We start from the raw sequence: 22,006 nt of genomic DNA, 5'->3' as shown, positions 1-22,006 counted from the left end.
TTTTTTTTAATATTTTACCTCTAGGATTCAAATTTTCCAATTGGGTTATAGTATTTAATAAAAATAAAAATTAAAAATGGAATAAATTTAAGTATTTATGGAGTATTGTAATGTGTTTAGGGGATATAGATTTATATGAAAATATTAATTTTTTAAAATTTAAAATCGAAATAATAGATATAGTATGTTATTTTTTATTATTTATTATTATTAATTTTTTAAATTTTGAATTAAAAAATTAATTAAAATATTTTTTTAAGATTTTATTTTATGGTTTATAATTTTCAAGCTTTTTTTTTTATAAAATTTTACCTCTAGGGGTCAGATTTCCCAATTGAGTTATAATGTTTAGTAAAAAAAATTAAAAATGAAATAAATTTAAATATTTATGAAGTATTATAATGTGTTTAGGGGATATATTTATATATTAGGGATATATATAGAAATATTGATTTTTTTAATTCAAATTTAGAAAAAAAAATAATTAGAAATAGGATATCTTTGGTCGCATTGCTTGGCTGACATATCCTCTTAGTACACACGAATATGATTACCTGTCTTTGTGATTTATCTTGCATGTGGAACTTTGACTTGCCTGTTGATATCAATTATTTTTTTTTTATAAAAATAAAAAAATATTTTATATTCTTTTAGGGTTAGATTGCTTACTCATTTTTTTTTTTTTAAGATTTTACCTTTAGGGGTCAGATTTCCCAATTGTGTTATAGTATTTAGTAAAAAAAAAATTAAAAATGAAATAAATTTAAATATTTATGGAATATTGTAATATGTTTAGGGGATATATTCATGGATTAAGAGTTTATATGGAAATATTGATTTTTTAAAATTTAAAATTGAAATAATAGATATCGTATGTTATTTTTAATTATTTATTATTATTATTTTAATTCTAAATTTAAAAATAATTAAAATATTTTTTTAAGATTTTATTTTAGGATTCATGCTTCCCAATTGGGTTATAATTTTCAAGTTATTTTTTTTAAAAATTAAAAATAAAATAAATTTAAATATTTATGGAGTATTATGATGTGATTAGGAGATATATTTATATATTAAGGATTTATATATAGAATTATTAATTTTTTTAATTCAAATTAAAAAAATATAATTAAAAAAAAGTCAGATATTATCACTCTATATATATGGTCTTAAATATTTTCTTGAAAGCATGGTTTCAACCAATTTGTTCAAAAAGTTGCATATGGTTATTAAAAACAAAATGGCAAAGTTACCTTAATATTTTATCATGCGTGTTATTTGTTGGTGCAACCTTAGGTCAAGATTGACCTGGTTGACCCGACTCGAGGTGACTTGACTCGAGTTGTATTTTGATGTTTGACTTGGGAAGATTGTCGGTGCAACCTTAGGTCAAGGTTGACCTAGTTGAGTTGCATGTTGATGTTTGACACTCGTGAGAGAGTTCTATTCTTGATGTGAGAGAAGAATAGGTGGTTTGGAGATTATTGTGACCGCGGTAAAGTTGAGTTGACTGGTTGACCTAGAGCTTGGCATCGTGAGGGGCTTGGCCTTGTATGGAAGTCAAGTATGGAGACTTGGCCGACAGGAAAGAAAGCTTAACCGAGGAATTGGTTAAGCGAGTGGGAAGGCGGTGGAAAGTCCTAAAGAATCTAATGGGATGTTGGCGGTTGAAAGTCTGGTGAGTGAAGCCGAGGAGAAAGTCCTAGGATGTTAGGAAAGTCACAGTGAGTGAAGCGGTGAGAAAGGAAATCTAAGCGGGATGTTAGGAAAGTCTGGTGAGTGAAGCTAGCTGGGAAGGCGGTGTGGAAAGTCCCGGTGAGTGAAGCTGGGCGAAAATCCGATGGATCGGGGATGATCGGACTTACGGTGTTGGAAAGTCAGTAGGTCGAGGGGTGATCGGATACTTGGCACGAAGAAAAATCCGGATGGATCGAGATGATCGGACTTGGTGTTGGAAAAGTCTAAGTGGGTGAAAGGATTGGCCGGACACTTGAGGAATTCTAGCGGTCGAGGGTGACGGATGCTAGAATGAAGTATCAAGGTTGACGGATATTGGTATGGAAGGCGTGGGAATTGGTTTGGACAAAGGCGGATCGATCGATGGATCGATCCGTCGGTCATCTGATCAGACCGATCGAGTAATCGATGTGCCTGGGGGTGACGCGATGGCTTCGGTCCCGGGACCGTCGAACTGAAAGTTGACACGGTTGGATCGATGCGGGACCGATAAGATCGGTCCGGGACCGATCGAGACAGTTGGGCGCCTTTACCGATGCGAGGCCGATCGACTGATCGGTCTCACGGCCGTCGGGATAGCTCGAACCGATCGAGGCGATGCGATCGTGCAGTTGAGAGACAAGCGGCTAGGCTATTTAACTCTGTGTTTCGGCTTTTTGGCTTGCGGGTTCGCAGGTTATATAAGGGTTCGGCGACTTCAGTAACTCTCTCCTTCTCTCCGAACCTTTCTTCTTACTGCTGCTGAGCTCTGCTGAGTTCTTGAAGCGTTGAAGCTTCGCGTGAGCTTCCCTTTGGCTGGGTCACCTGCTGTTGTAGGCGCTTGGAGCTGCTGCTTCTTCCAGTCGAAGAGAAGGCAAGCAAGAGTTTTCTTACTGGTGTATTTCTTGCTGTCTTTCCTTGTATTTCTGTACTCTCCTTACTTGCTGTTGCAAGAGTGTGTTGTGGCGAGGTTTCTCCACCCACAAGGAGTTTGTATTAGCCGGTTCTCCGGGGACTCATCCACCGACGGATTGACTGGACTCGTCCACCTTACGGACACGCCGAGGAGTAGGAGCCCTAATCTCCGAACCTCGTTACATCGGTTTGTTTGAGGTTTGTCTTCTTCATTTTCTTTCTACCGTTTTATTTCCGCTGCACTAACGAATTGTAGGAAGAAACGAGCGATTTGGGGAGGATATTCACAACCACCTCTCTAGCAGAGTACGACCGCTCCTACCCAGTGGTATCCGAGCGAAGGTTCGCTCTTCATCGGATCAACACCCGGGGGAGCACGGGCTAGAGATGGATCTCTATGGAGAAGACGTTACCATTCCACCCTTCTACGAATGCGGCGACTTCGCGTATTGGAAGGTAAGGATGAAGTACTTTCTTATGACTAACATAATGAATTGGTTTTGTGTACAAGAAGGTTTCACTCCTCCGGTGGATAAGGAAGGAAAACCACTTGAGAAGAAGGAGTGGACAAGAGAACAAATTCATAAATCCGAAATCAACGAAGAGGTAACGAGAATAATTGAATTTTCATTGCCTACTAACATCTTGTGTAAGATAGGTTACAACAATGCCAAGGAATTATGGGATAACTTGGCCAAGTATCATGAGGAGAGCTCCACTTCAAGCCATGAAGAGGAGCCTAGTGAGCCAAGTAGCTCACATCATGGAGGGAGCGAATTGGGAGTTGAGGGCCACTCAACATCCAAGGAAGAAGAGGAGGAGAGTTCCTCTTGTTCAAGTTCGGAGCAAGAAGAAGAAGTTTCCACCTCCGGAAGGGTTGAAGAAGAAAGCTCATCTCCATCCATAACCCTAGGTAACTCAAACACTTTGATTTCAAGCAAATTACACATAATGTGTTTTGAGTGTAGGAAGTTTGGGCACTACAAGAGCAAGTGTCCAAAGAGGGTTAGAAAGACTCCACCGGCACCAAAGGTCAAGGAAGCCGGAGTCCCAACACGCAAAGGCAAGAAGCACGTGGTGTGCTTTCAATGCAAGCAACGGGGACACTATAGGAGCCAATGTCCGAAGGGGAGGAAATCTCACAAGGACAAGGGATGCACATCGATAGGGGGAGCTAAGGCAAACCCTAAGGTATCTTTTAAGGCTCATTCGTGCAATTCTAGTAGGATACATGCTAGTAATTTTATTGCATTAGTCAATAATGATAAGCATGTTAACACTAGAAATCAATACATGTGTTTAGGTGCTAAACATGTCAACCTAGATAGGGATACTACTAGGAATGCTAACCCTAGGATTAACACTTCTAAGGTTAAGGAAAACCTAGGTAGAAACCCCAAATCAACTAGACACATGCCTAGGAATGCCTCAAAGAAAAATGACAAATCAAAAATTGAGGTATTAGAGAAGGAGAATCAAGTCTTGAGGTCAAGACTTGATACTTTGGAGAAGGCTCTTAAGAACTTGGAGAAGTCATCTCTAGGGTTTAAGGGTCAAAAACCAATGTCCAAGGACAAAAAGGGTTTGGGTCACAAACCTAAGTCCAAAATGGTCAAGCCCACCTATCATAATGTTCCATTCGATTATGGAACAAAACCTAAGGCTAGGAAGACCATTACCAAGGTCACAAGGGGAGTCACTCCTATAGTTGACCTTGATGAGACCCAAATGACCAAGGCTTTAAAGCCTAAGAGGGTCATTAGGAGGGTTGCTAGGGAAGTCATCCCTAGTGAATTTTTAGTGAACCCAATGAGCTCAAGTAGGTATTGGGTTCCTAGGAGCATCTTCTCTAACCCATAAATGGGTTAGAGAGTGTCAACTCCAATAAGAAGGGTAGTTAACCCAACTTTGAGGAAATTGACACTCAAGGAGCATTTTCAAGGTTTTGTGAACCTTTGAAAATGAAATGGAATTATCATTTACTCCTTTGAAGAGTTAAATGTGTCTAGAGATTGGAAATTTCATTTTTAATCTTATTTGGCACAATTTAAGAAAACCTAGAGAAATACCATAATTGGGATTTTGGTTTTCTCTTAGGGATATATGGGCAATCTAGGGTTAGATTTTAAGTTAGCTAAGGCTAAGGATACTTAGATAGGGAATTTAGGTATTTTATTTGTGCTAACTTGCCATGATTGGTTGTCATATGCCATGCCATAACATCATATTTATTTTATTATCATTTGATATGTCATAATAATGCTTAGGCTAGTTTATATGTCATGCTTTATTTGAGTTTTCAAACTTTATGCCATGACATCATGACATTGGCACATGTTTTTACTTATGATATCATTATATGCCATGTCATCATCTCTTGCATTAATAATCAATTAAATTGATTTAAGGATGACAAACACATTTTGATATTGAGATCAAATTTGTGTTTAGAAAATGCATGAGACCTTAGTCTAAGATACCTAAATCCATATCTCACATCAAAATTGACATGGATATGTTTGATACACTTTAGATGTGTGTGAGATATTAGGATCATGAGTTAGGATCAAGGTGCATAGTTCTTGTACCTAGATGAGCCTAATTCAAGAAATTGGGGATCATAGGGAAAGCTTGTGTACAAGTCATGTGCATATAGCCCTAAGATTATGGTCCTAAATTAAAAGGTTTAAAATCATTTTGAAATTGATTTGGAAAACCTTGATGAAGCCATCTTAGTGATTGCATTCATCATTGAACCTTGTGATACAAAGTTGAGTTAAACTTGAACTATTTCAAAGTTTTTGAACTTTGTATCAAGATTGAAAAATGTAAACTATTTTCATAGAAAACTATTTTTCCATGATAGTATATGGTATGAGGAATGTATCCTCAAAATTTCACGATTTTTGGAATTTTCTGTAATTTTTGTGAGTTTAAGTTCTCCGGGAGAAAATCGAAAACTCTGATTTATAGGATGGATCGGTCTGCAGACCGATCCAGTAAGAACCAGAGAGCTTGGTGCGATCTGGTGAAGGCCTGATCGGTCTGGGGACCGATCCATGGGGGTTTCTGATCGGTCTGGGGACCGATCAGAGCGTGCCAGTTTCTGATTTTCAGCAGGTGTCTGAAATTTCAGTTTTTGAAGTTGAGTTTCGAATTTCTGAAGGTTTGAAACTCTCCAAGATATTGTTGGTGCAATGGTCAAGGGGGAGTTGACCTTTAGGGGAGTTTTACCTATTGTCAAGGGGGAGTTGACTTTTAGGGGAGTTTTTACTCCTAAAGACTTAAGTGATATGGGATTATCACTAAGTTAATTATTGACTCTAATGTCAGGGGAAATTAAGAGTTTCAATGAAAGGTATGGGACTTTCATTAGGAAGAAACTCTTGACCTTGATACCCTCCTTTTTCTTTTTGATATGTGTCAAAAAGGGGAGAGTGTTCATTGGAGAATTATTGGCGAACCCAAGTTAGGTTATCGGGTTAACCTAAGCTAGGGGAAGAATGTCAAGGAATGTTCAAGGAAGAACATTGGAATTCTTTTTGATGTGTGTCAAAGGGAGAAGTGGAGAACAAGTTAGGTTATCGGGTTAACCTAAGGAGAGAATGTTCAAGGAAAGAACATTGGACATTGGAAGATGGTTGGAAAACCTAAGTTAGGTTATCGGGTTAACCTAACTTGATTATGAGTTTTGTCAAACATCGGGAGATTGTTGGTGCAACCTTAGGTCAAGATTGACCTGGTTGACCCGACTCGAGGTGACTTGACTCGAGTTGTATTTTGATGTTTGACTTGGGAAGATTGTCGGTGCAACCTTAGGTCAAGGTTGACCTAGTTGAGTTGCATGTTGATGTTTGACACTCGTGAGAGAGTTCTATTCTTGATGTGAGACAAGAATAGATGGTTGGGAGATTATTAGTGCAACCGTAGGTCAAGGTTGACACGGTTGACCTAATTCGTGAGAAAAGTCCAAGCGGGAGCTTGGCATCGGGAAAAGTCAAGTATGGAGACTTGGGAAAAGTCAAGTATGGAGACTTGCAAGAAGAAGTCCAAGAAGCTTGACACGAGAAAAGTCCTAACGGATGTTAGGCGGTTAGGAAGTCTGGTGAGTGAAGCGAGCGGTGGAAAGTCCTAGGGATGTTAGGCTGGAAAGTCTGGTGAGTGAAGCGGCGAAAGTCTAAGCGGATGTTAGGCGGTTGGAAAGTCTGGTGAGTGAAGCAGAAAAAATCTAGCGGGATGTTAGGCGGTTGGAAAGTCCTGGTGAGTGAAGGGGAAGTCCTAACTGGGATGTTAGGCGGTGTGGAAAGTCTGGTGAGTGAAGCGAGGCGGTGGGAAAATCTAACTGGATGTTAGGCGGTGTGGAAAGTCACGGTGAGTGAAGCCGGGGAAAATCGGATGGATCGGGGATGATCGGACTTACAGTGTTGGAAAGTCAAGTAGGTCAGGGAGTGATCGGATGCTTGGCACGAAGTCCGGATGGATCGAGATGATCGAACTTCGGTGTTGGAAAAGTCTAAGTGGGTCGAAGGGATTGGGGACACTTAGCGGAATTCAGCGGTCAGGGTGACCGGATGTTAGGAATGAAGTACCAGTCGAGGTTGACCGGATATTGGTATGGAAGGCGTGGGAATTGGTTTGGGGAATCACCGGATCGATCGATGGATCGATCAGTCATCTCGATCCGAGACCGATCGAGAAAGTCGATGTGCCTCTGAGGATCGATGCGAGACCGTCGGCATGAAACTGATCGGTCCCCGGACCGATCAGTAACTGAAAGTTAGGCGCCTTTCGCAGAATTTGGATCGATGCGGGACCGATCGGCAAAGTTGGGCGCCTTTACGAAACGGTGGATCGATGCAGCCGAGACCAGGCTGATCGGTCTCGGCCGTCGGGATAGCTCGACGATCGAGGCGATGCGATCGATGCAGCGATGAGATGGGCTATTTCTGTGTTTACGGCTTTTGGCTTGCGCAGTTATATAAGGGTTCGGCGACCACAACTCTCTCTTCTCTCCGACCTTTCTTCTTCTGCTGCCGAGCTCTGCGAGTTCTTGAGCGTTGAAGCGCGTGAGCTTCCCTTTGGGTGGGTCTCTTTGTTGTAGGCGCTTGGGCTGCCTTCTTCGATCGAAGGGCAAGCAAGAGTTTTCTTCTTGGTGTATTTCTTTGTCTTTCCTTGTATTTCTGTACTCTCCTTACTTGCTGTTGCAAGAGTGTGTTGTGGCGAGGTTTCTCCACCCACAAGGAGTTTGTATTAGCCGGTTCTCCGGGGACTCATCCACCGACGGATTGACTGGACTCGTCCACCTTACGGACACGCCGAGGAGTAGGAGCCCTAATCTCCGAACCTCGTTACATCGGTTTGTTTGAGGTTTGTCTTCTTCATTTTCTTTCTACCGTTTTATTTCCGCTGCACTAACGAATTGTAGGAAGAAACAGGCGATTTGGGGCGGCTATTCACAATATAAAAGAACGTAACAATGATGGAATGAAGAATGGCCTCGTTAAGCAGGCAGTTTGGTTTGCTATGCGGCTAAATCCACATTGCTTTCCTTCTATCTGGCAGTCTCTGCACATCTCCCATTCCGGAATATTAAGAGATACATCCATCTGTAGCGTTTGATTAAATCCCTGAACCTGGTCTCCAAACGTCGGTCCGCCTCCATAATATTCGATATTACCACCAATTCCAGTGCTCACGCATCCTGACGGGAGCTGGTCCATGGAAGCCTCAGGCTTCGCTACATAAACCCACTCCCCTTGACTTCCATTGCCGAGGCACGGGATGGGTCCGGTGATCCATTCCGGATCTGTTGCTATTTCACTCGAGCACTTCACTAGCTTATAGTTGTTGGATTCCAGCTGGTAAATTGAGCCGGTGAGATTGGTGGAGCTGAGCTTTTGCAGTGGACACCGAGCCCATTCATCGCCTTCTACCTTGATTCTAACAAAATAAGTGTCGAATTTGATGATCTTGCAGGGCCCTAAATGAGGAAGCGTGATGATGGCCTCACCGGCAGCAGAGCATGAGACCTCCAAGCCCTGAACGCCGCAGTACGTAGGAGTCGAGTTGATCAGGCGAAAGGGATATCTGATATCTATTCCTCCGCAGGTGGAATTAGTTTGGCAATCCTTGATAAACTCCTCTCTCTCCTCTCCCTCTAGATCCTGATGCCAAATATGAATGGCTATGGAATTAGCATGGAGAAGTAGCAGTAGGAGAAGGCGGAGTGAATATGGGTAGATCAGTAGGCGATTCATGGCCGGTGAAATTAGATTAAGGGAAGGAGAGGGGAGGTGAAAAGCTTCCAATTCTAGTTGGGAATTAAAGAGGAAGCATGACAAGTGCATGCAACTTGTGTGTGAAAGTCAAGGTCAACAATGACTTCTGATGAGGCCAATTTAATTTTAATTTTCCACATGTATTGTCTCTATCATTGTGGAAATTTCTACTTCTTGTAAATTCCATGAAGCTTAGTTGACAAGGACTTTGATTTTCAAGTAGTAAATTTCAACAATTGACCTGGAAATCTTTCCTACTTTCATTTGACTGTAGGTTGAAACTTCTTCTCGAATAATGTAAGAAAATGTAAGAAAGGTATTGCATTGACAACATGTAGGAGGGGGGAGGTGGCTTCCAATTCGACTTGGGAATTTAAGTGTGTAAGATGGCGACATGGGTCACCCATGAGGACTGACCCAAGCTTGATCCGAATCAATTCATGCATTTGATTTGAATGCTTGGAGGGAGTAGTTTTTTTTTCTTCTCTCCTATAACCTCCCTAAAAACTACTTTCACCGAAAGAGGGAGATATAAAAGAAAAAAAAACAGAGACTTTACCAGAGTGAGTTCATCCCTTTTTCGATCGTGATCAGGATGAGACCATTGAGTCATCGCTGGAAGAAAGGTTAATAAATCAACAAGAAAAGATCCTAAGTCGAATAGTATTTTTATTCAATTCTTGGAGTTCATTATCCTTCAAAGTGGAAGCGTTAACCAGTGCTTGGTGTGGAAGAATAAGTCAGCAATGACTTCTCCCGAGGATTAATTTTCCACTTGTATTGTCTTATCATTGTGGAAATTTTTGCTTCTTGTAAATTCGAAGAAGCTTAGTTGAGACTTTGATTGATAGGATTGAATTCAAAGCTAGAAAGAATGAATAGAGTTATGAATTTTATAAGAATAATAACTGAAATAATTAAATCAATACCGTAGCACATCAGAAAAAAAAAAAACTTATAATTGCCTCAATCAAATATAGCAAAGTAACGTAAGCATACAAAGAACTTAACTAACAAGTTTAAAATATAAGTAGTTGATAAACCAAATCAGAAATATATATACATAGAACAATTATAAAAATATGATTCTTATTTTTAAATTTTCTTTTCCATAAAATTTATGAAGATGGGAAAACCTTATAGAAAAGTATCTAAAAAGTTAAGCACAAATACAATAAATATGGTAACACAAAAACAAATGAAATATTACTCTAGGTGTTGTGAATCAGAAAAAAGCATGAGTTGCAATGTGTTGTCGCAAAACAGAAAGCATGAGAGCCCAAGAGCATGAGCAGAGATGAAGAGATTGAGAGTGAATTGGATGTCTTTCAAACTTTACCTCGAGACCCTTTATTTAGATTCTACTTGTTGTTGACATGGCATCCTCTGGTCGCCTAAAAGCTACTGGTGTGGCTGCAATGTCTATCAGTTAGATATCGTTAATCGAGCTCTCCAATCGACAGAAAGCCTCTGGTCGCCTGGACAAGGGTCAACTCTTATCTTAACTTGAGTTACTTAGATTGTTGAATGATCATGTCCGAAAGCGGGAAGTTGGAAAGCTGGAGATGTAGCGGCTTCACTGATTGGCAATGGACCTCGCTCCGCTCTGCAAAACAAGTAACGTTAGTGCCCAGCAAGGGAAGGGGTCCCGGCGTTGGCCCTCCGACGCTCAAGTCAGTCACTGAAATGTGGAGAAAAGTGGAGCAACTGTAGAACTATGCACAAATAGTAGATAACACGTATCTCCACCGGTGATGGACCCCTTTATATAGAGCCCTGGTGGACCACGCGCACGCTTCTTGAGACATGAGCACATTCTCCAATATGTCCTATGAAAGGACCTGTCAAAAAAGCATATCCCTAGCGAGATAGTGGAAGTTTCTGCCGTACGATCCGCCTGTTGACCATGTTTGGTGTCAACGACACTACCTCCCAAAAGAATGTCGAGAGATACTATAGTGGTCCCGTTGCTTGGCTGAGTAGGGTAGCCGCTCGGCCAGGAGCCTCCGCTCTGTCAACCTCAGTTTCTCTTCCATATGGTGACTGTGTAGTAACATGTACTCCCCCGTTCGAACAAGCTATCTGGTCTCCATCAGCATCCTGTTGCTCCGTATTGAGCATCGGCTATCTCACGTATCATCCCAAGCTGGACTAGAGGTCTGCTCAGACATGGCTTCTGCTGGTCGAGCCTTGACTGTGTCGACCGACAGTGTCAATTGTCCCCCATTCGGCCCCTTGACACTTGGGCATTGACCACCTTAACTTTGACCTCCATCCTAGCAGTTAACCTTGTGTCAGGTGGAGCTCCCCCTATCACTGCATCACAAGTCTCTCCCTCAAGTCTAGTCGAAGGAAGCTGCAAGTCCAACTGACTGGACAAGTTGTGTCTTCGTTGACTTCAACATTTGATCGAACTATATATGCCCCGAGTTTCTGACCGGCAACTTGCCTACGTTGTTCGGCTTCATTTCGCTGGTCAATTTTTTGGCTACCGCTCGGGCCATATCTCTTACGGTAGATAGTGCTTCAGCCTCTCGGCTGTGTGATAATCCAATCTCTGTGCCGATTGGAAAGATGGGCTACAACACCTGGTTTTTTCACCTTCCCTATACTCCCTCGGATGAGTGCGATTATAGCTGACGTCACTTAAATTTCTCGAAGATCGTCCAAATCTCTGATCATTATGGCCGAGCATGTGACCATACTTTTTAATTAAGCCTCATTTAATGTCGTCCGGTGATAGAACGCCACGTGTCTCACTTTCTGCTGCCGCATATTTGACATGACAGGCGAATATCCACTGGCGACGTGACAGACGACTTTTCAAATTCAATGGCTAGATCTTCTCATAGTTTTTCGCAACCCTGGATCGGATGGCTCAGGTCGATCGGACGACTCAGGTCGATCGGTTGCGACATTTATAAACATCGAATGCATCACCATCTTCTTCATTTCGCGTGCCTTCATCTTCGAGCTCCTCCGCGACAATTCACCTTCTCTTCTTCTCTGGCGATCTTTCCTGTAAGCTCCCTCTCTTTTTCTTGTTTGAATATGTTTGTTGTTCTTTATCGAGTTTGTTTTCGATGTTCAGTTCCTCGCAACCCCCTGTTCCTGTCCCTGGACTCTGGTATACTTCCACTAAGTCCAGGTTTGACGAGGGCGACGCTGAGAGCTTGAAATCTACTTATGAAATTCCTCGCGGCTACCAAATTGCTCTTCCTTCTGCTTTTGACCGGCCACATGAACCACCTCCGAATTTTTTATGCTTCTTTAGGGATCAATTCACCGTCAGTCTGTGATTCCCTATCCACCCTTTCTTCTCCAGAGTTTGTAAATATTTTTATATTTTTCTTAATCAACTAGTGTCGAACTCCTTTCGATTGTTATGCGGGGTAGTAGTTTTGTTCCACCTACACAGCATTCCTTTGACTTCTCGACTCTTCCACTACTTTTATTATTCGAAACTATCCGAGCCGGGGACATTTCTATTATAAGTTTTAGTGGGCTTAGTTTTATTTGATAAAATGTTGTCCTCCAACAAACATTGGAGAGACTACTATTTTTTCATTCACTTTCTTGAGCGGCCAGATTTTCCAACCAGCTGGAAGCTAGAAGTGTCGAACCCTCCAGAGCTCAGGAAGTACAAAAGCCTATCAGACTATCTCCAAACAGTTTCAAGCTTGGTCGGTCAGAAGTACAACATCCATAAGTTGCTGCTGGAGGGCATCCTCTATGTATTCAACTTGAGCCTGATCCACACGAAGCTTCCGCCCGGCTTAGATATGCTCTTTCTTCTCCCAATCTTTGAATCTAACTGATTTTTCCTCCTTTTGTGCAGCTTGAATCATGTTGCGAGCGCATCTGGCCGACAAGTGCAAGATCACGGACTCAAAGATCAATGCTGCAGTCGTAGTGAGCTGGAGAGTCGTGGCCTACAGCCGATCGGCTCCTAGGATGATATGCTCGGCGACGAGGAGGGAACACAAGCGCTGGGGAGCGGAGGGGGAGCCAGCCAGATGGCTGCTAGTGGAGCAGCAGCTACAGTGGACCTTCCGCCAGAATGACCTCGATGATTCTGGTCGCGGTTGCTTCAAAGTCCGCTACTTCCAGAGAACCCCTGCAACAACGCAAGAGACGTCGTGTGAAAGCGTCCTCCCATTCTGCAACTTCTGTCCTGTAGACCCCAACACTGGTCGTCTCTTGACCCTCCTTTGAGAGAGGCAAGACCTCCATTCATCCTCTCTAGCAGGGAGTCACAGAGTTCTGACTTTCATATCATCCGATCAGACACCCTCATTGTCTTTGCTGCCTCAGGGGATAATTTGCGCGTCGTCGATCGCATTGATGCACCCTCTTTGTCGGCGGCCCAAGTGTCTTGCATCTGACCAGTTCCAACATCCCAGTCCTTGGGCAGGCCTACTTCATATCCCTCTGGTCCGAGCAGCCAAAGGCAAATAATGGCGATTATCCATCTGCCGACTGATTAGTACCGCAGTGTGGACGACCCGAAGTCCTGCATCACCGAGCACCATATTAGGATCCAAGGGTCGCTCACCCAAATATGGGTCGATTCTCGGGCATGTGCGGTGGTCATCTCTCTCGGGGAGTTTGCCAATAGTCACACCTAGATGTCTACTGGGGTATGTACGTTGCTTCTGCACTTACATTTTATCTATTCGGCGCTTACCATTTTTCTATTGCTACAGTTCTAGGTAGAGAGTCTAGCCATGTGCCACAGGCTCGCCTATTTGGAGCATGAAGTCCAGCAGCTGGGTGCTCCGAGCGGCCAATTAGTAGCTTCAGAGGTGCGCGTGGAGCGGCTGACTGCCGAGGCTGCTCAACTGAAGGTCGGTCTGCAAAAGAGCGTCGAGCTACTGGAGACAGAGAAGGGGAAGAGCGCCGAGCAAGCAACGAAGCTCACAAGGCTTAACAAGAAAGCCACCTCCTTTAAAGCAAAGATCCACTCGGCCAACACCAGGAACCTCTGAGCTATCAAGGATTTGGAAATCAAGAACAAAGAGTTTTGGGTGTTGGCTCAGAACCTCAAGGAGGCGGAGGAGGTTTTGAACGCCGAGCAGGAGGGATGATCGGCTAAAAAGGCGGTGACGCAGGATCAACTAGCCGCTAAGGATGTCGAGCTAGTGGCCCTCAAGGCCGAACTTGAGGCCTCCCGATCGGCCCTTGATGTTTATCAGGGTTCCGAGTCAAGCCGGTTCAAGGTGATGAAGCGCCACTATCTCCGCTCGAACCTCTTCAATGACCAGCTTACCAACCAGGCGCTTCGCCTCTTCAATCTGGCCATCGATAGAATACTTAACCAGCTAAAGGATGGTGGCTATGTCTCCACCTCGTTGACCAACAAGGTCATCAGTCGAGACAAATTATTGAATCATTGCCTGACAATGTGTAAGAGTACCTCGAGTGAACCCACCTGCAAAGCTTGTTTCATTTTGTATTGCTCCTCACGAACTTGTAGGAACTTTTCTAAGTGCTAATGGATAATCTCCCGTTTAGCGGATTTTTGCTTTTCAGTCGCGTTTCATGACGCATCGTCGTTTGGCGTTTCCTTGTTTTATTTTCTAACTTGTTTGTCCCTGCGTTGCCACTTAGGCTCGAGTAGGACTACGAACTGCTTATCATTTTGTAAAAAAACACTTCCAAGTGCGACTCCATGGCCCATCGGTTGGCGTCGTACTACTCGCTTGGATAGCCACTCGATCAACTCAAGATTGTCGAACGACCACCTTTTAGTAAAAATTGTTGCTTCTTGCAGTGTGTTTCCTGGGTGGCCTTATCTTCGGCATATACGTTTCGTTGATTTTCTTCATTCGGCATTGCCTCAGCCTTAGAGCGGCTGATAAGCTATTTTTTGTTTTAGTCTTGGGTTTATAGCCGCCGCTTGGCTATTGAAGACACAGGAGAATGCCTCCCCCTATCGTCGCATCACTGGATAATGCCTTCTACCGGTCGCTTGGAAGTTGCTCTAGTAGTATGTATACTCTGGTCACCTCGACCCGATATAGTCGCCTGAACCCTCCGATTTTCCTTGTAGAGAGTTATCACCAATCAGACGCCCGGACTCCCTTCAGTCGCCTAGAATCGTCAAACTTTACTTCTTTGTAATGGTTACACGTAATAAGTATGATAGAAAATGTAAAGTTACTTGTACTTACATTGAGTCTAGATGTTCAACCCTCAGCTGACTTATCTAGATTGAGTTGTCAAGTAACAACTCCCAGCTGATTCCACTTGAACTTGTTTGGCAAACTTCGACTCCCAGCTTATTCTACTTGGATTTGTCCGCTAAGTTTTAGCTCCAAGCTTACTTCACTTGGACTTGTTCGTTGAGCTTCATCTCCCATTTTACTCCACTTGGACTTGATTCACTTAGCTCCTGGATAATATTTTCTTACTTGATTTCCAACCAAGACTTTGCTCATGCTTGATTCCCAATTAGGTCTTCAATTGCCTAGCCCCACTAAAATTTATGTTAGAGTGTATACTAAAAGCCTAGCTTTTGGTATAAACATTTATCTAGAAATAAGAATCACATTGGTCAAATGTCTACATTTATGATAAATGTAGTTGTTCAATTAATTTATATTGTAGATAACATGGTGTGTGGTGTCACACACAGAAGATCATGTTATCGATTTCCTTATAAATTATAAACAGTAGCTCACGACTAAAATGGAAAGGAACAAACCATTGGAAGGTCGTAGTGTAATTATGTATTAGTTTATCTTAACTATATAATTACACTAGTACACTTAGAGTGTATTGAGTAGGACCATTAGAGGTCGTTTCTTTTATACTGACTTTATAAAGAAACAAAGACCTCAGTTATTATGGAAGTGTGTGCTCTTAATCCTAATATAATAACAAGCACATATATTTGATATTTATTTCTTTAATTTATCAATGGGTGAGATTTAGTTCGATGAATCAATAAGCCCGATAAGTTGGGAAATGATATCACTTATAGTGTGTGTTGTTGATTATAGAAGAAACTGTGTCCTAGTGATCTAGGTTGAGAATGTCCCCAAGAGGAGCTCATAAGGATTGTCATGTTAAACCCTGCAGGTGGACTTAGTCCGACATGACGATGAAGTTGAGTGGTACTACTCTTGGAGCTAGATATTAATTAAGTGAGTTGTCAGTAACTTACTTAATTAGTGGACATTTGTTATCTTAAACACAGGGAGACTAACACACTCATAATAAGAAGGAGCCCAAAATGTAATTTGGGATTGATGCGGTAGTTCAATAATAGTTCTTTAGTGGAATGAATTATTATTGATGAAATTAAGTTGTGTGTTCGAGGCGAACACGGGATGTAATTTCATCGGGAGACCAAAACCAATTCCTCCTCTCGGTCCTATCGTAGCCTCTAGTATATAGAGATTTATACCCACCGCATACCACCTTCTTACCCATCCAATGGGGCCGGCCAAGCTAGCTTGGAACCTAAGCTAGGGCCAGCCAAGAGCCAAGTGCCAAAGCTTGGGTCCCAAGCTTAGGTGGCCGGCCACTAGAATATTAAAAAGGATTTTTATTAAAATTATTTTTATGTGGATATCATGATTTTAAAGAGAGTTTAAAATTAAAAATTTCCTTTTATAACTTTCTACAAAAGATTAAGAGAAGAGATTAATCTCTTTCCTTATTTGTAGATTAAAAGGATGGTTTTAATTTTGGTAAAACTTTCCTTATTTATAAATCATCTACATGTTTAAAAAGAGTTTAAAATTTGAAATCTTTCCTTATTTGTTAATTAAAGGAGGATTTTAAATTTTAAGAAAACTTTCAATTTTAATCATGTTCATGATTTAAAAGAGTTTAAAATTAAATATTCTCTTTTATAAGTTTCTACAAAAGATTAAGAAAAGATTTGATATCTTTCCTTATTTGTAGATTAAAAGAGATTTTAATTTTTAGAGATAACTTTCTTTTTATCCACATGTTTAAAAGAAATATTTTAATTTATAAAATTTCCTTTTTATTAACCACCATGAAGGGAAAAATTATTTGAGAAATTTTTATAAATTTCCGAAAGCAAATTAGGAAGTTTTAATTCTTGTGTGAATTAAAATTTCCTTGATTTGTGGAATGGTGTGGCCGGCCATTGTATTTGTAAAAAGGAAATTATTTTTAATTAAATAAAATTTTCTTTTTCATGGAAAAATAATTAAGGAAGTTTTTAATTAAATTTCCTTATTTGCCAAGACCAAGGATTATAAAAGAGGGGGTAGAGAAGGCTTCATGGAAAACGACTCTATTCTATTTTTCTCCCTCTTTTCCTTGATGGTGTGGCCGGCCCTTCCTTCTTCTCTTCTTCTTCACTTTGTGGCCGAACCTCTTCATGCTCATGGAGTTTTAATTGGTGGCCGGATCTAGCTTGAAGAAGAAGGAGAGAAAGCTTATATCCCTAGGAGCTTGGTTGGTGGAAAAGATCTTCATCTTTTGGAAGCTTTGTGCTTGGCCGAAATTTGAAGAAAGGAGAAGGTGCTTTGGTGGTTTCTCATCTCGGAAGATCGTTGCCCACACAACGTCCGAGGTTAGAAGAGGAATACGGTAGAAGACCAAGAGGTCTTTCCAAAAGGTATAACTAGTAATTTTTATTTCCGCATCATACTAGTTATTTTTGGAAATTATACCAAATACAAGAGGCATGCGATTCTAGTATTTCGAATATGTTTTTCGATGTTGTGTTCTTTTGTTTTCTTTTCCTTGTGATTTGATTGTTCTTTTCGGTTAACCTAAAGTTATTTTAGGAAATTAAATATTAGCTTTCTATAAAAGGTTTTGTCTAGTCGGTGGTGGTTGCTCCCATATCCAAGAAGGTCATGTGCCTCGCCACGTCAGTACTGGGAACCAATTATGGAAATTAATATTTAATGGAATTAATAACTTAAGGAGACTTGGGTCGAACGTGTTAAGTTCCGCAGGAGATCCAAGTCAAAACCTAAAGAACAAATAGATTAAGTTTTGGATCAAACGTGTTAAGTTCCGCAAGCGATCCAAATTTAATTTAAAAGAACACATGGTAGCTAGGAAAGGTTCGGACCTTTGTACAAAATTTTTGTACAGTGGAACCTATAGGTTTTCCGAGTAGCAACCAACAATTGGTATCGAGCTAGGGTTTTGCCTCTGGTATTTGGTATTAGTTTAATTATGCACATGTCATACATAATTTAGGCAGGATAATAATAGGATGTGCTAACTTTGTGGATGCAGGATCCAACTATTATGGCTTTTAGTTATTATGTGTGTGATTGGACCCTTGGACATGTCAAGGGCATTTATATGTGTGTGCATGATTGTATTATAAAATACAGCAGGAGCTGTATTTAGTTTTATTAGGATTTTGTTTTTGATCTAGATACATGTACATTCCTTTTATGGAATATAGGATCAAAAATGTAAAATTCTATTTATGTCGCGGATCGAATCTTGCAAAGCGTGGAACCTTCTAAGGACCAGAGGCGCAGCGGAACTAGGAGCAAGATGGATGCGACAGCTAGACCCGGTGGCGGTGGCCAAATATGGCAGCAGCTTGGGATGACAACACACGGAGGACAACTAGAGATAAAAGCCATAATAGTTGAAAATTAGATTTTCTATTTATTGCTTTTATATTGTGATGTGTGTGCATGTTAGTTTACAAGTTTAGTAGGCTAGCATAGTTAAAATTCCTCATTTATAAATAACTAAGTGGGAGAGGATTTTAAGTAAATCCCATGGTCTCCATTCTTGGTTTGTAAGTGATGCAAACAAGCTTCGCGTTGGCTCCGAGTGCCTTCCTCCATAACGGATGAGCTTGTTTGTGGATCACTAGACAGACTTCCATTTTGGATGACTATAGGAAGTTAATTAAGAGCGTGTGATCTTCCCCAACGGAAGGGGCATAATCTTATTAATGGACTTAGTGTCAAGTAATGGTATACACTTGACACATCTAATAGTATCCTCCCCATCGAAGTCACTGCTATTATTTGTGTGACCAAATGAAACCAACTATTAATTTGTCATAAAACTAGGTTGACAAGATAATAAAATTAAAGGGTTAAAACCCCTCTTACAAATGATTGATTTTGTATACGTCCACACTAACGTGGCATACAAAATTAATGGTGTTTGAGATAATTTTATTTGTCATAAAGTTACGTTGACAAGATAATTAATGGGTAAAACCTTCCTCTTACAAATGTTGATTTTGTATACGTCCACACTAACGTGGCATGCAAAATTCACGGTGTTTTGAGGTGTTGGTAAATTTAAATAGTATTGTTAGAGGAATCAATATTATTTTAAATTTAGAGTCTTGACCAAATATTTGATTAAAGATAGACCAACTATTAATTTTATTCGTCATAAAGTAAAGTTGACGAGATAATAAAATTAATGAAATCTCCTCTTCAATTTTGTATACGCAAAATTTATGGAGATTTTAAGAAGTTGATCTTGACCAAATATTTTTGTGATTCTTAGGATGTTTGTCAATCCCTAGTAGTCATACTATAGAAAAAGACTTAGTAGTCCCAATTGTAATGATTGGAAATAGGACTTGGACATTAAGGTAGACTGTCTTCTTAGAACTAAGAACAATTTAGGTGTATTTAATTCATTAGTTGAAACATGTCTAGTGGTGTTATCTACCAGAACCTGGAGTGTAGATACAAGATGCCATTAATCATGTCTGCAATTCATTGCAGGGTTCCAGAAAACCCGACAACTAAATGAAAGGTAAATCACCGTCCACATGGGCACTACTGTAAAAGTGGTAGCTATTGCAGTGGGAGATGTTTATCCTTTGATAAGAATAAAATATGGATTTTAAGTAATTGTCTTTACGTACCAAGTTTAGAAAGAACCTGACTTCAGTTTCTAAACTATTATAGATATTGTGTCTATTTTGATAACAAAGTTGTTATCAAGAAAAATAGGGAAGTTATCTATTCTGGTATGGTGGTTGACAATTTATAATCCAATAACTCCCACGATGCAACAAATGGAAATTAGTAACACATCTTCTAATTTTAAGAGAAAGTAACCTTCGGAAATGAACCAATCATATCTTTGACATCTAAAAGCTAGGTTATACTTGAGTAGGATTCATTGGTAGCTGATGAACTTTTGGGTTCATTAGTAGTGGAAATCTTTCCAACCTGCGAGTCTTACTTAGAAGGAAAATAACCAAGGAGCTTTTAAGTCTAAGGGGTATGGAACCAAAGATATATAGGAATTGGTTCATTCTGATTTGTGTGATCCTATAAGCATCCAGGCAAAAGGTTGTTTCAAATATTTCATCTATTTTATAGATAACTATTTGAGATACGGATATATTTACTTGATGTGCCGCAAGTCTAAGTGCTTTGATTAGTTCAAAGAGTACGAGGCTGATGTGGAGAAACGACAAAGTAAAAATATCAAGACACTACGGTAAGATCGTAGTGGCAAGTACCTCTTGGGAGAATTTAGGAGTCATTTATCAGAAGTAGGGATTCAATCCCAACTAACTACATCTGGTACACTCCAACAGAATGGTGTAGTAAAAAGAAGGTAAAGGACTCTTATGGAATAATTAGATAGATGATGAGTTATTCAGAAAATTACCAAATTTGTTTTAAGGATAAACTCTGAAAACGAAAGTGAACATAGTACCTTCCAAGTTAGAACTCTCTACTCATATAGAATTGCTGAATAGGTGAAAACCTATTTTGAAGCATATTCGGATTCGGGTAATCCAGCACATATGAGAGACAATGATAAGTTGGATAGGAGTTCACTTGTTTGTAAGTTATCCTAGATAAACAAAAGTAGGTTTATAGTCTTAAAAATCAGAAAGTCATTGTTAGCATCAATGACTGATTTTTAGAAAAGGACTATATAATGAACCACGTGCTCATAAGTAAATTTGTTCTTAAGGAATAATAAAGGACATGTCTAACCTAGTACCAACTGTACAAGATGAGATACCACAAGAAAACTGCAACACGTATCACAAATGATACACAATTACATAAAGTGCCTTGTCGTAGTGGGAGGGTTGTTAGGCAACCTAAATAGGTCATGTTTTGGGAGAGTTTTTGGACTCGATCCCTGAAGGACATAAACCTGATCTCCGGACATATGACGAAGCACTCCAAGATAAATATGCAGCATCTTGGCAAAGAGTAATGAATAATAGAATTAGAATATATGTATTCTAATAAAATCTGGAAGCTTGTAGAACCACCAAGCGGTGTAAAAGCCTTTGGGTGTAAAAGGTCTATAATAGGAAAAAAGGGATAGACAGGAAGGTAGAAACCTTCAAAGCAAGGCTAGATGAAAAAGGAAACTTTTTCACTGGTAGCCATGCTTAAGTCTATTCGGATTCTTTTATCTATTTGGCAAGTGGATGTCAAGACAGCATTCCTTAATGGAAGTCTTAAAGAAAACATCTATATAAAGCAACCAGAAGGGTTCATTGCAAAGGGCTAAGAGCATCTTGTGTGCAAGCTAAATCAGTCTATGGACTGAGGCAAAGCTTCAAGGTCTTGGAACATCCGGTTTATCAAAGTAATCCAGATCTATGGATTTAGTAACAGGATAAGTCTTGTGTATACAAAGATGTGATGGAAGCGTGGTGATATTTCTTGTACTATACTTAGATAACATTTTGGTAGTTGAAACAATATCAAAATGTTGTCGAAAGTAAGTATGGTTGTTCAAACAATTCGATATAAAGGACTTGGGAGAATGTATATATTCTTGAGATCAAAGTATCTCAAGAAAAGAATATTTACTTATCCCAAGCTTCATACATCGGAAAAATCCTTGCTCGTTTTAAGCATACAAAACTCCAAGAAAGGTTTCTTCCCTTTTAAGGATGGAGTAACTTTATCTAAAGATATGTCTCTGTAGACATCAAAGGAGATAAAGGAAATAAAGGCGATTCTTTTACTGTTGGAAGCCTAATGTATGCTATGCGCGAGAAATCTGTTTGCCAAGGCATAGTTAGCAGAATATCAAAGTAACCTGGACAAGGACATTGTGATAAAGCATATATTAAAGTACCTTAGGCGCTAGAGATTATATGCTAGCTTACAAGGCGA

At 40.3% G+C, this 22,006-nt stretch overlaps 1 protein-coding gene across 1 annotated transcript in view; it reads right to left on the bottom strand.

Annotated features, from left to right (window-relative positions):
* Window positions 1-8,965, bottom strand: part of LOC122022632 (rust resistance kinase Lr10-like) — a gene marked incomplete in the record, with an annotated part of 142,714 nt that extends 133,749 nt beyond the window's left edge. Inside the window, 1 exon segment of the mRNA XM_042580673.1 lies at window positions 8,129-8,965. Coding sequence (XP_042436607.1) covers window positions 8,129-8,888 — 760 coding nt within the window.
* Between the last annotated feature and the right edge of the window lie 13,041 nt (window positions 8,966-22,006).

The sequence above is a fragment of the Zingiber officinale genome, chromosome 9B (assembly GCF_018446385.1).
Source record: "Zingiber officinale cultivar Zhangliang chromosome 9B, Zo_v1.1, whole genome shotgun sequence".
Taxonomy (NCBI): Eukaryota; Viridiplantae; Streptophyta; class Magnoliopsida; order Zingiberales; family Zingiberaceae; genus Zingiber; species Zingiber officinale.
Note: the sequence above shows the minus strand (reverse complement) of the source record. Positions and strands in the feature narration are given on the sequence as shown.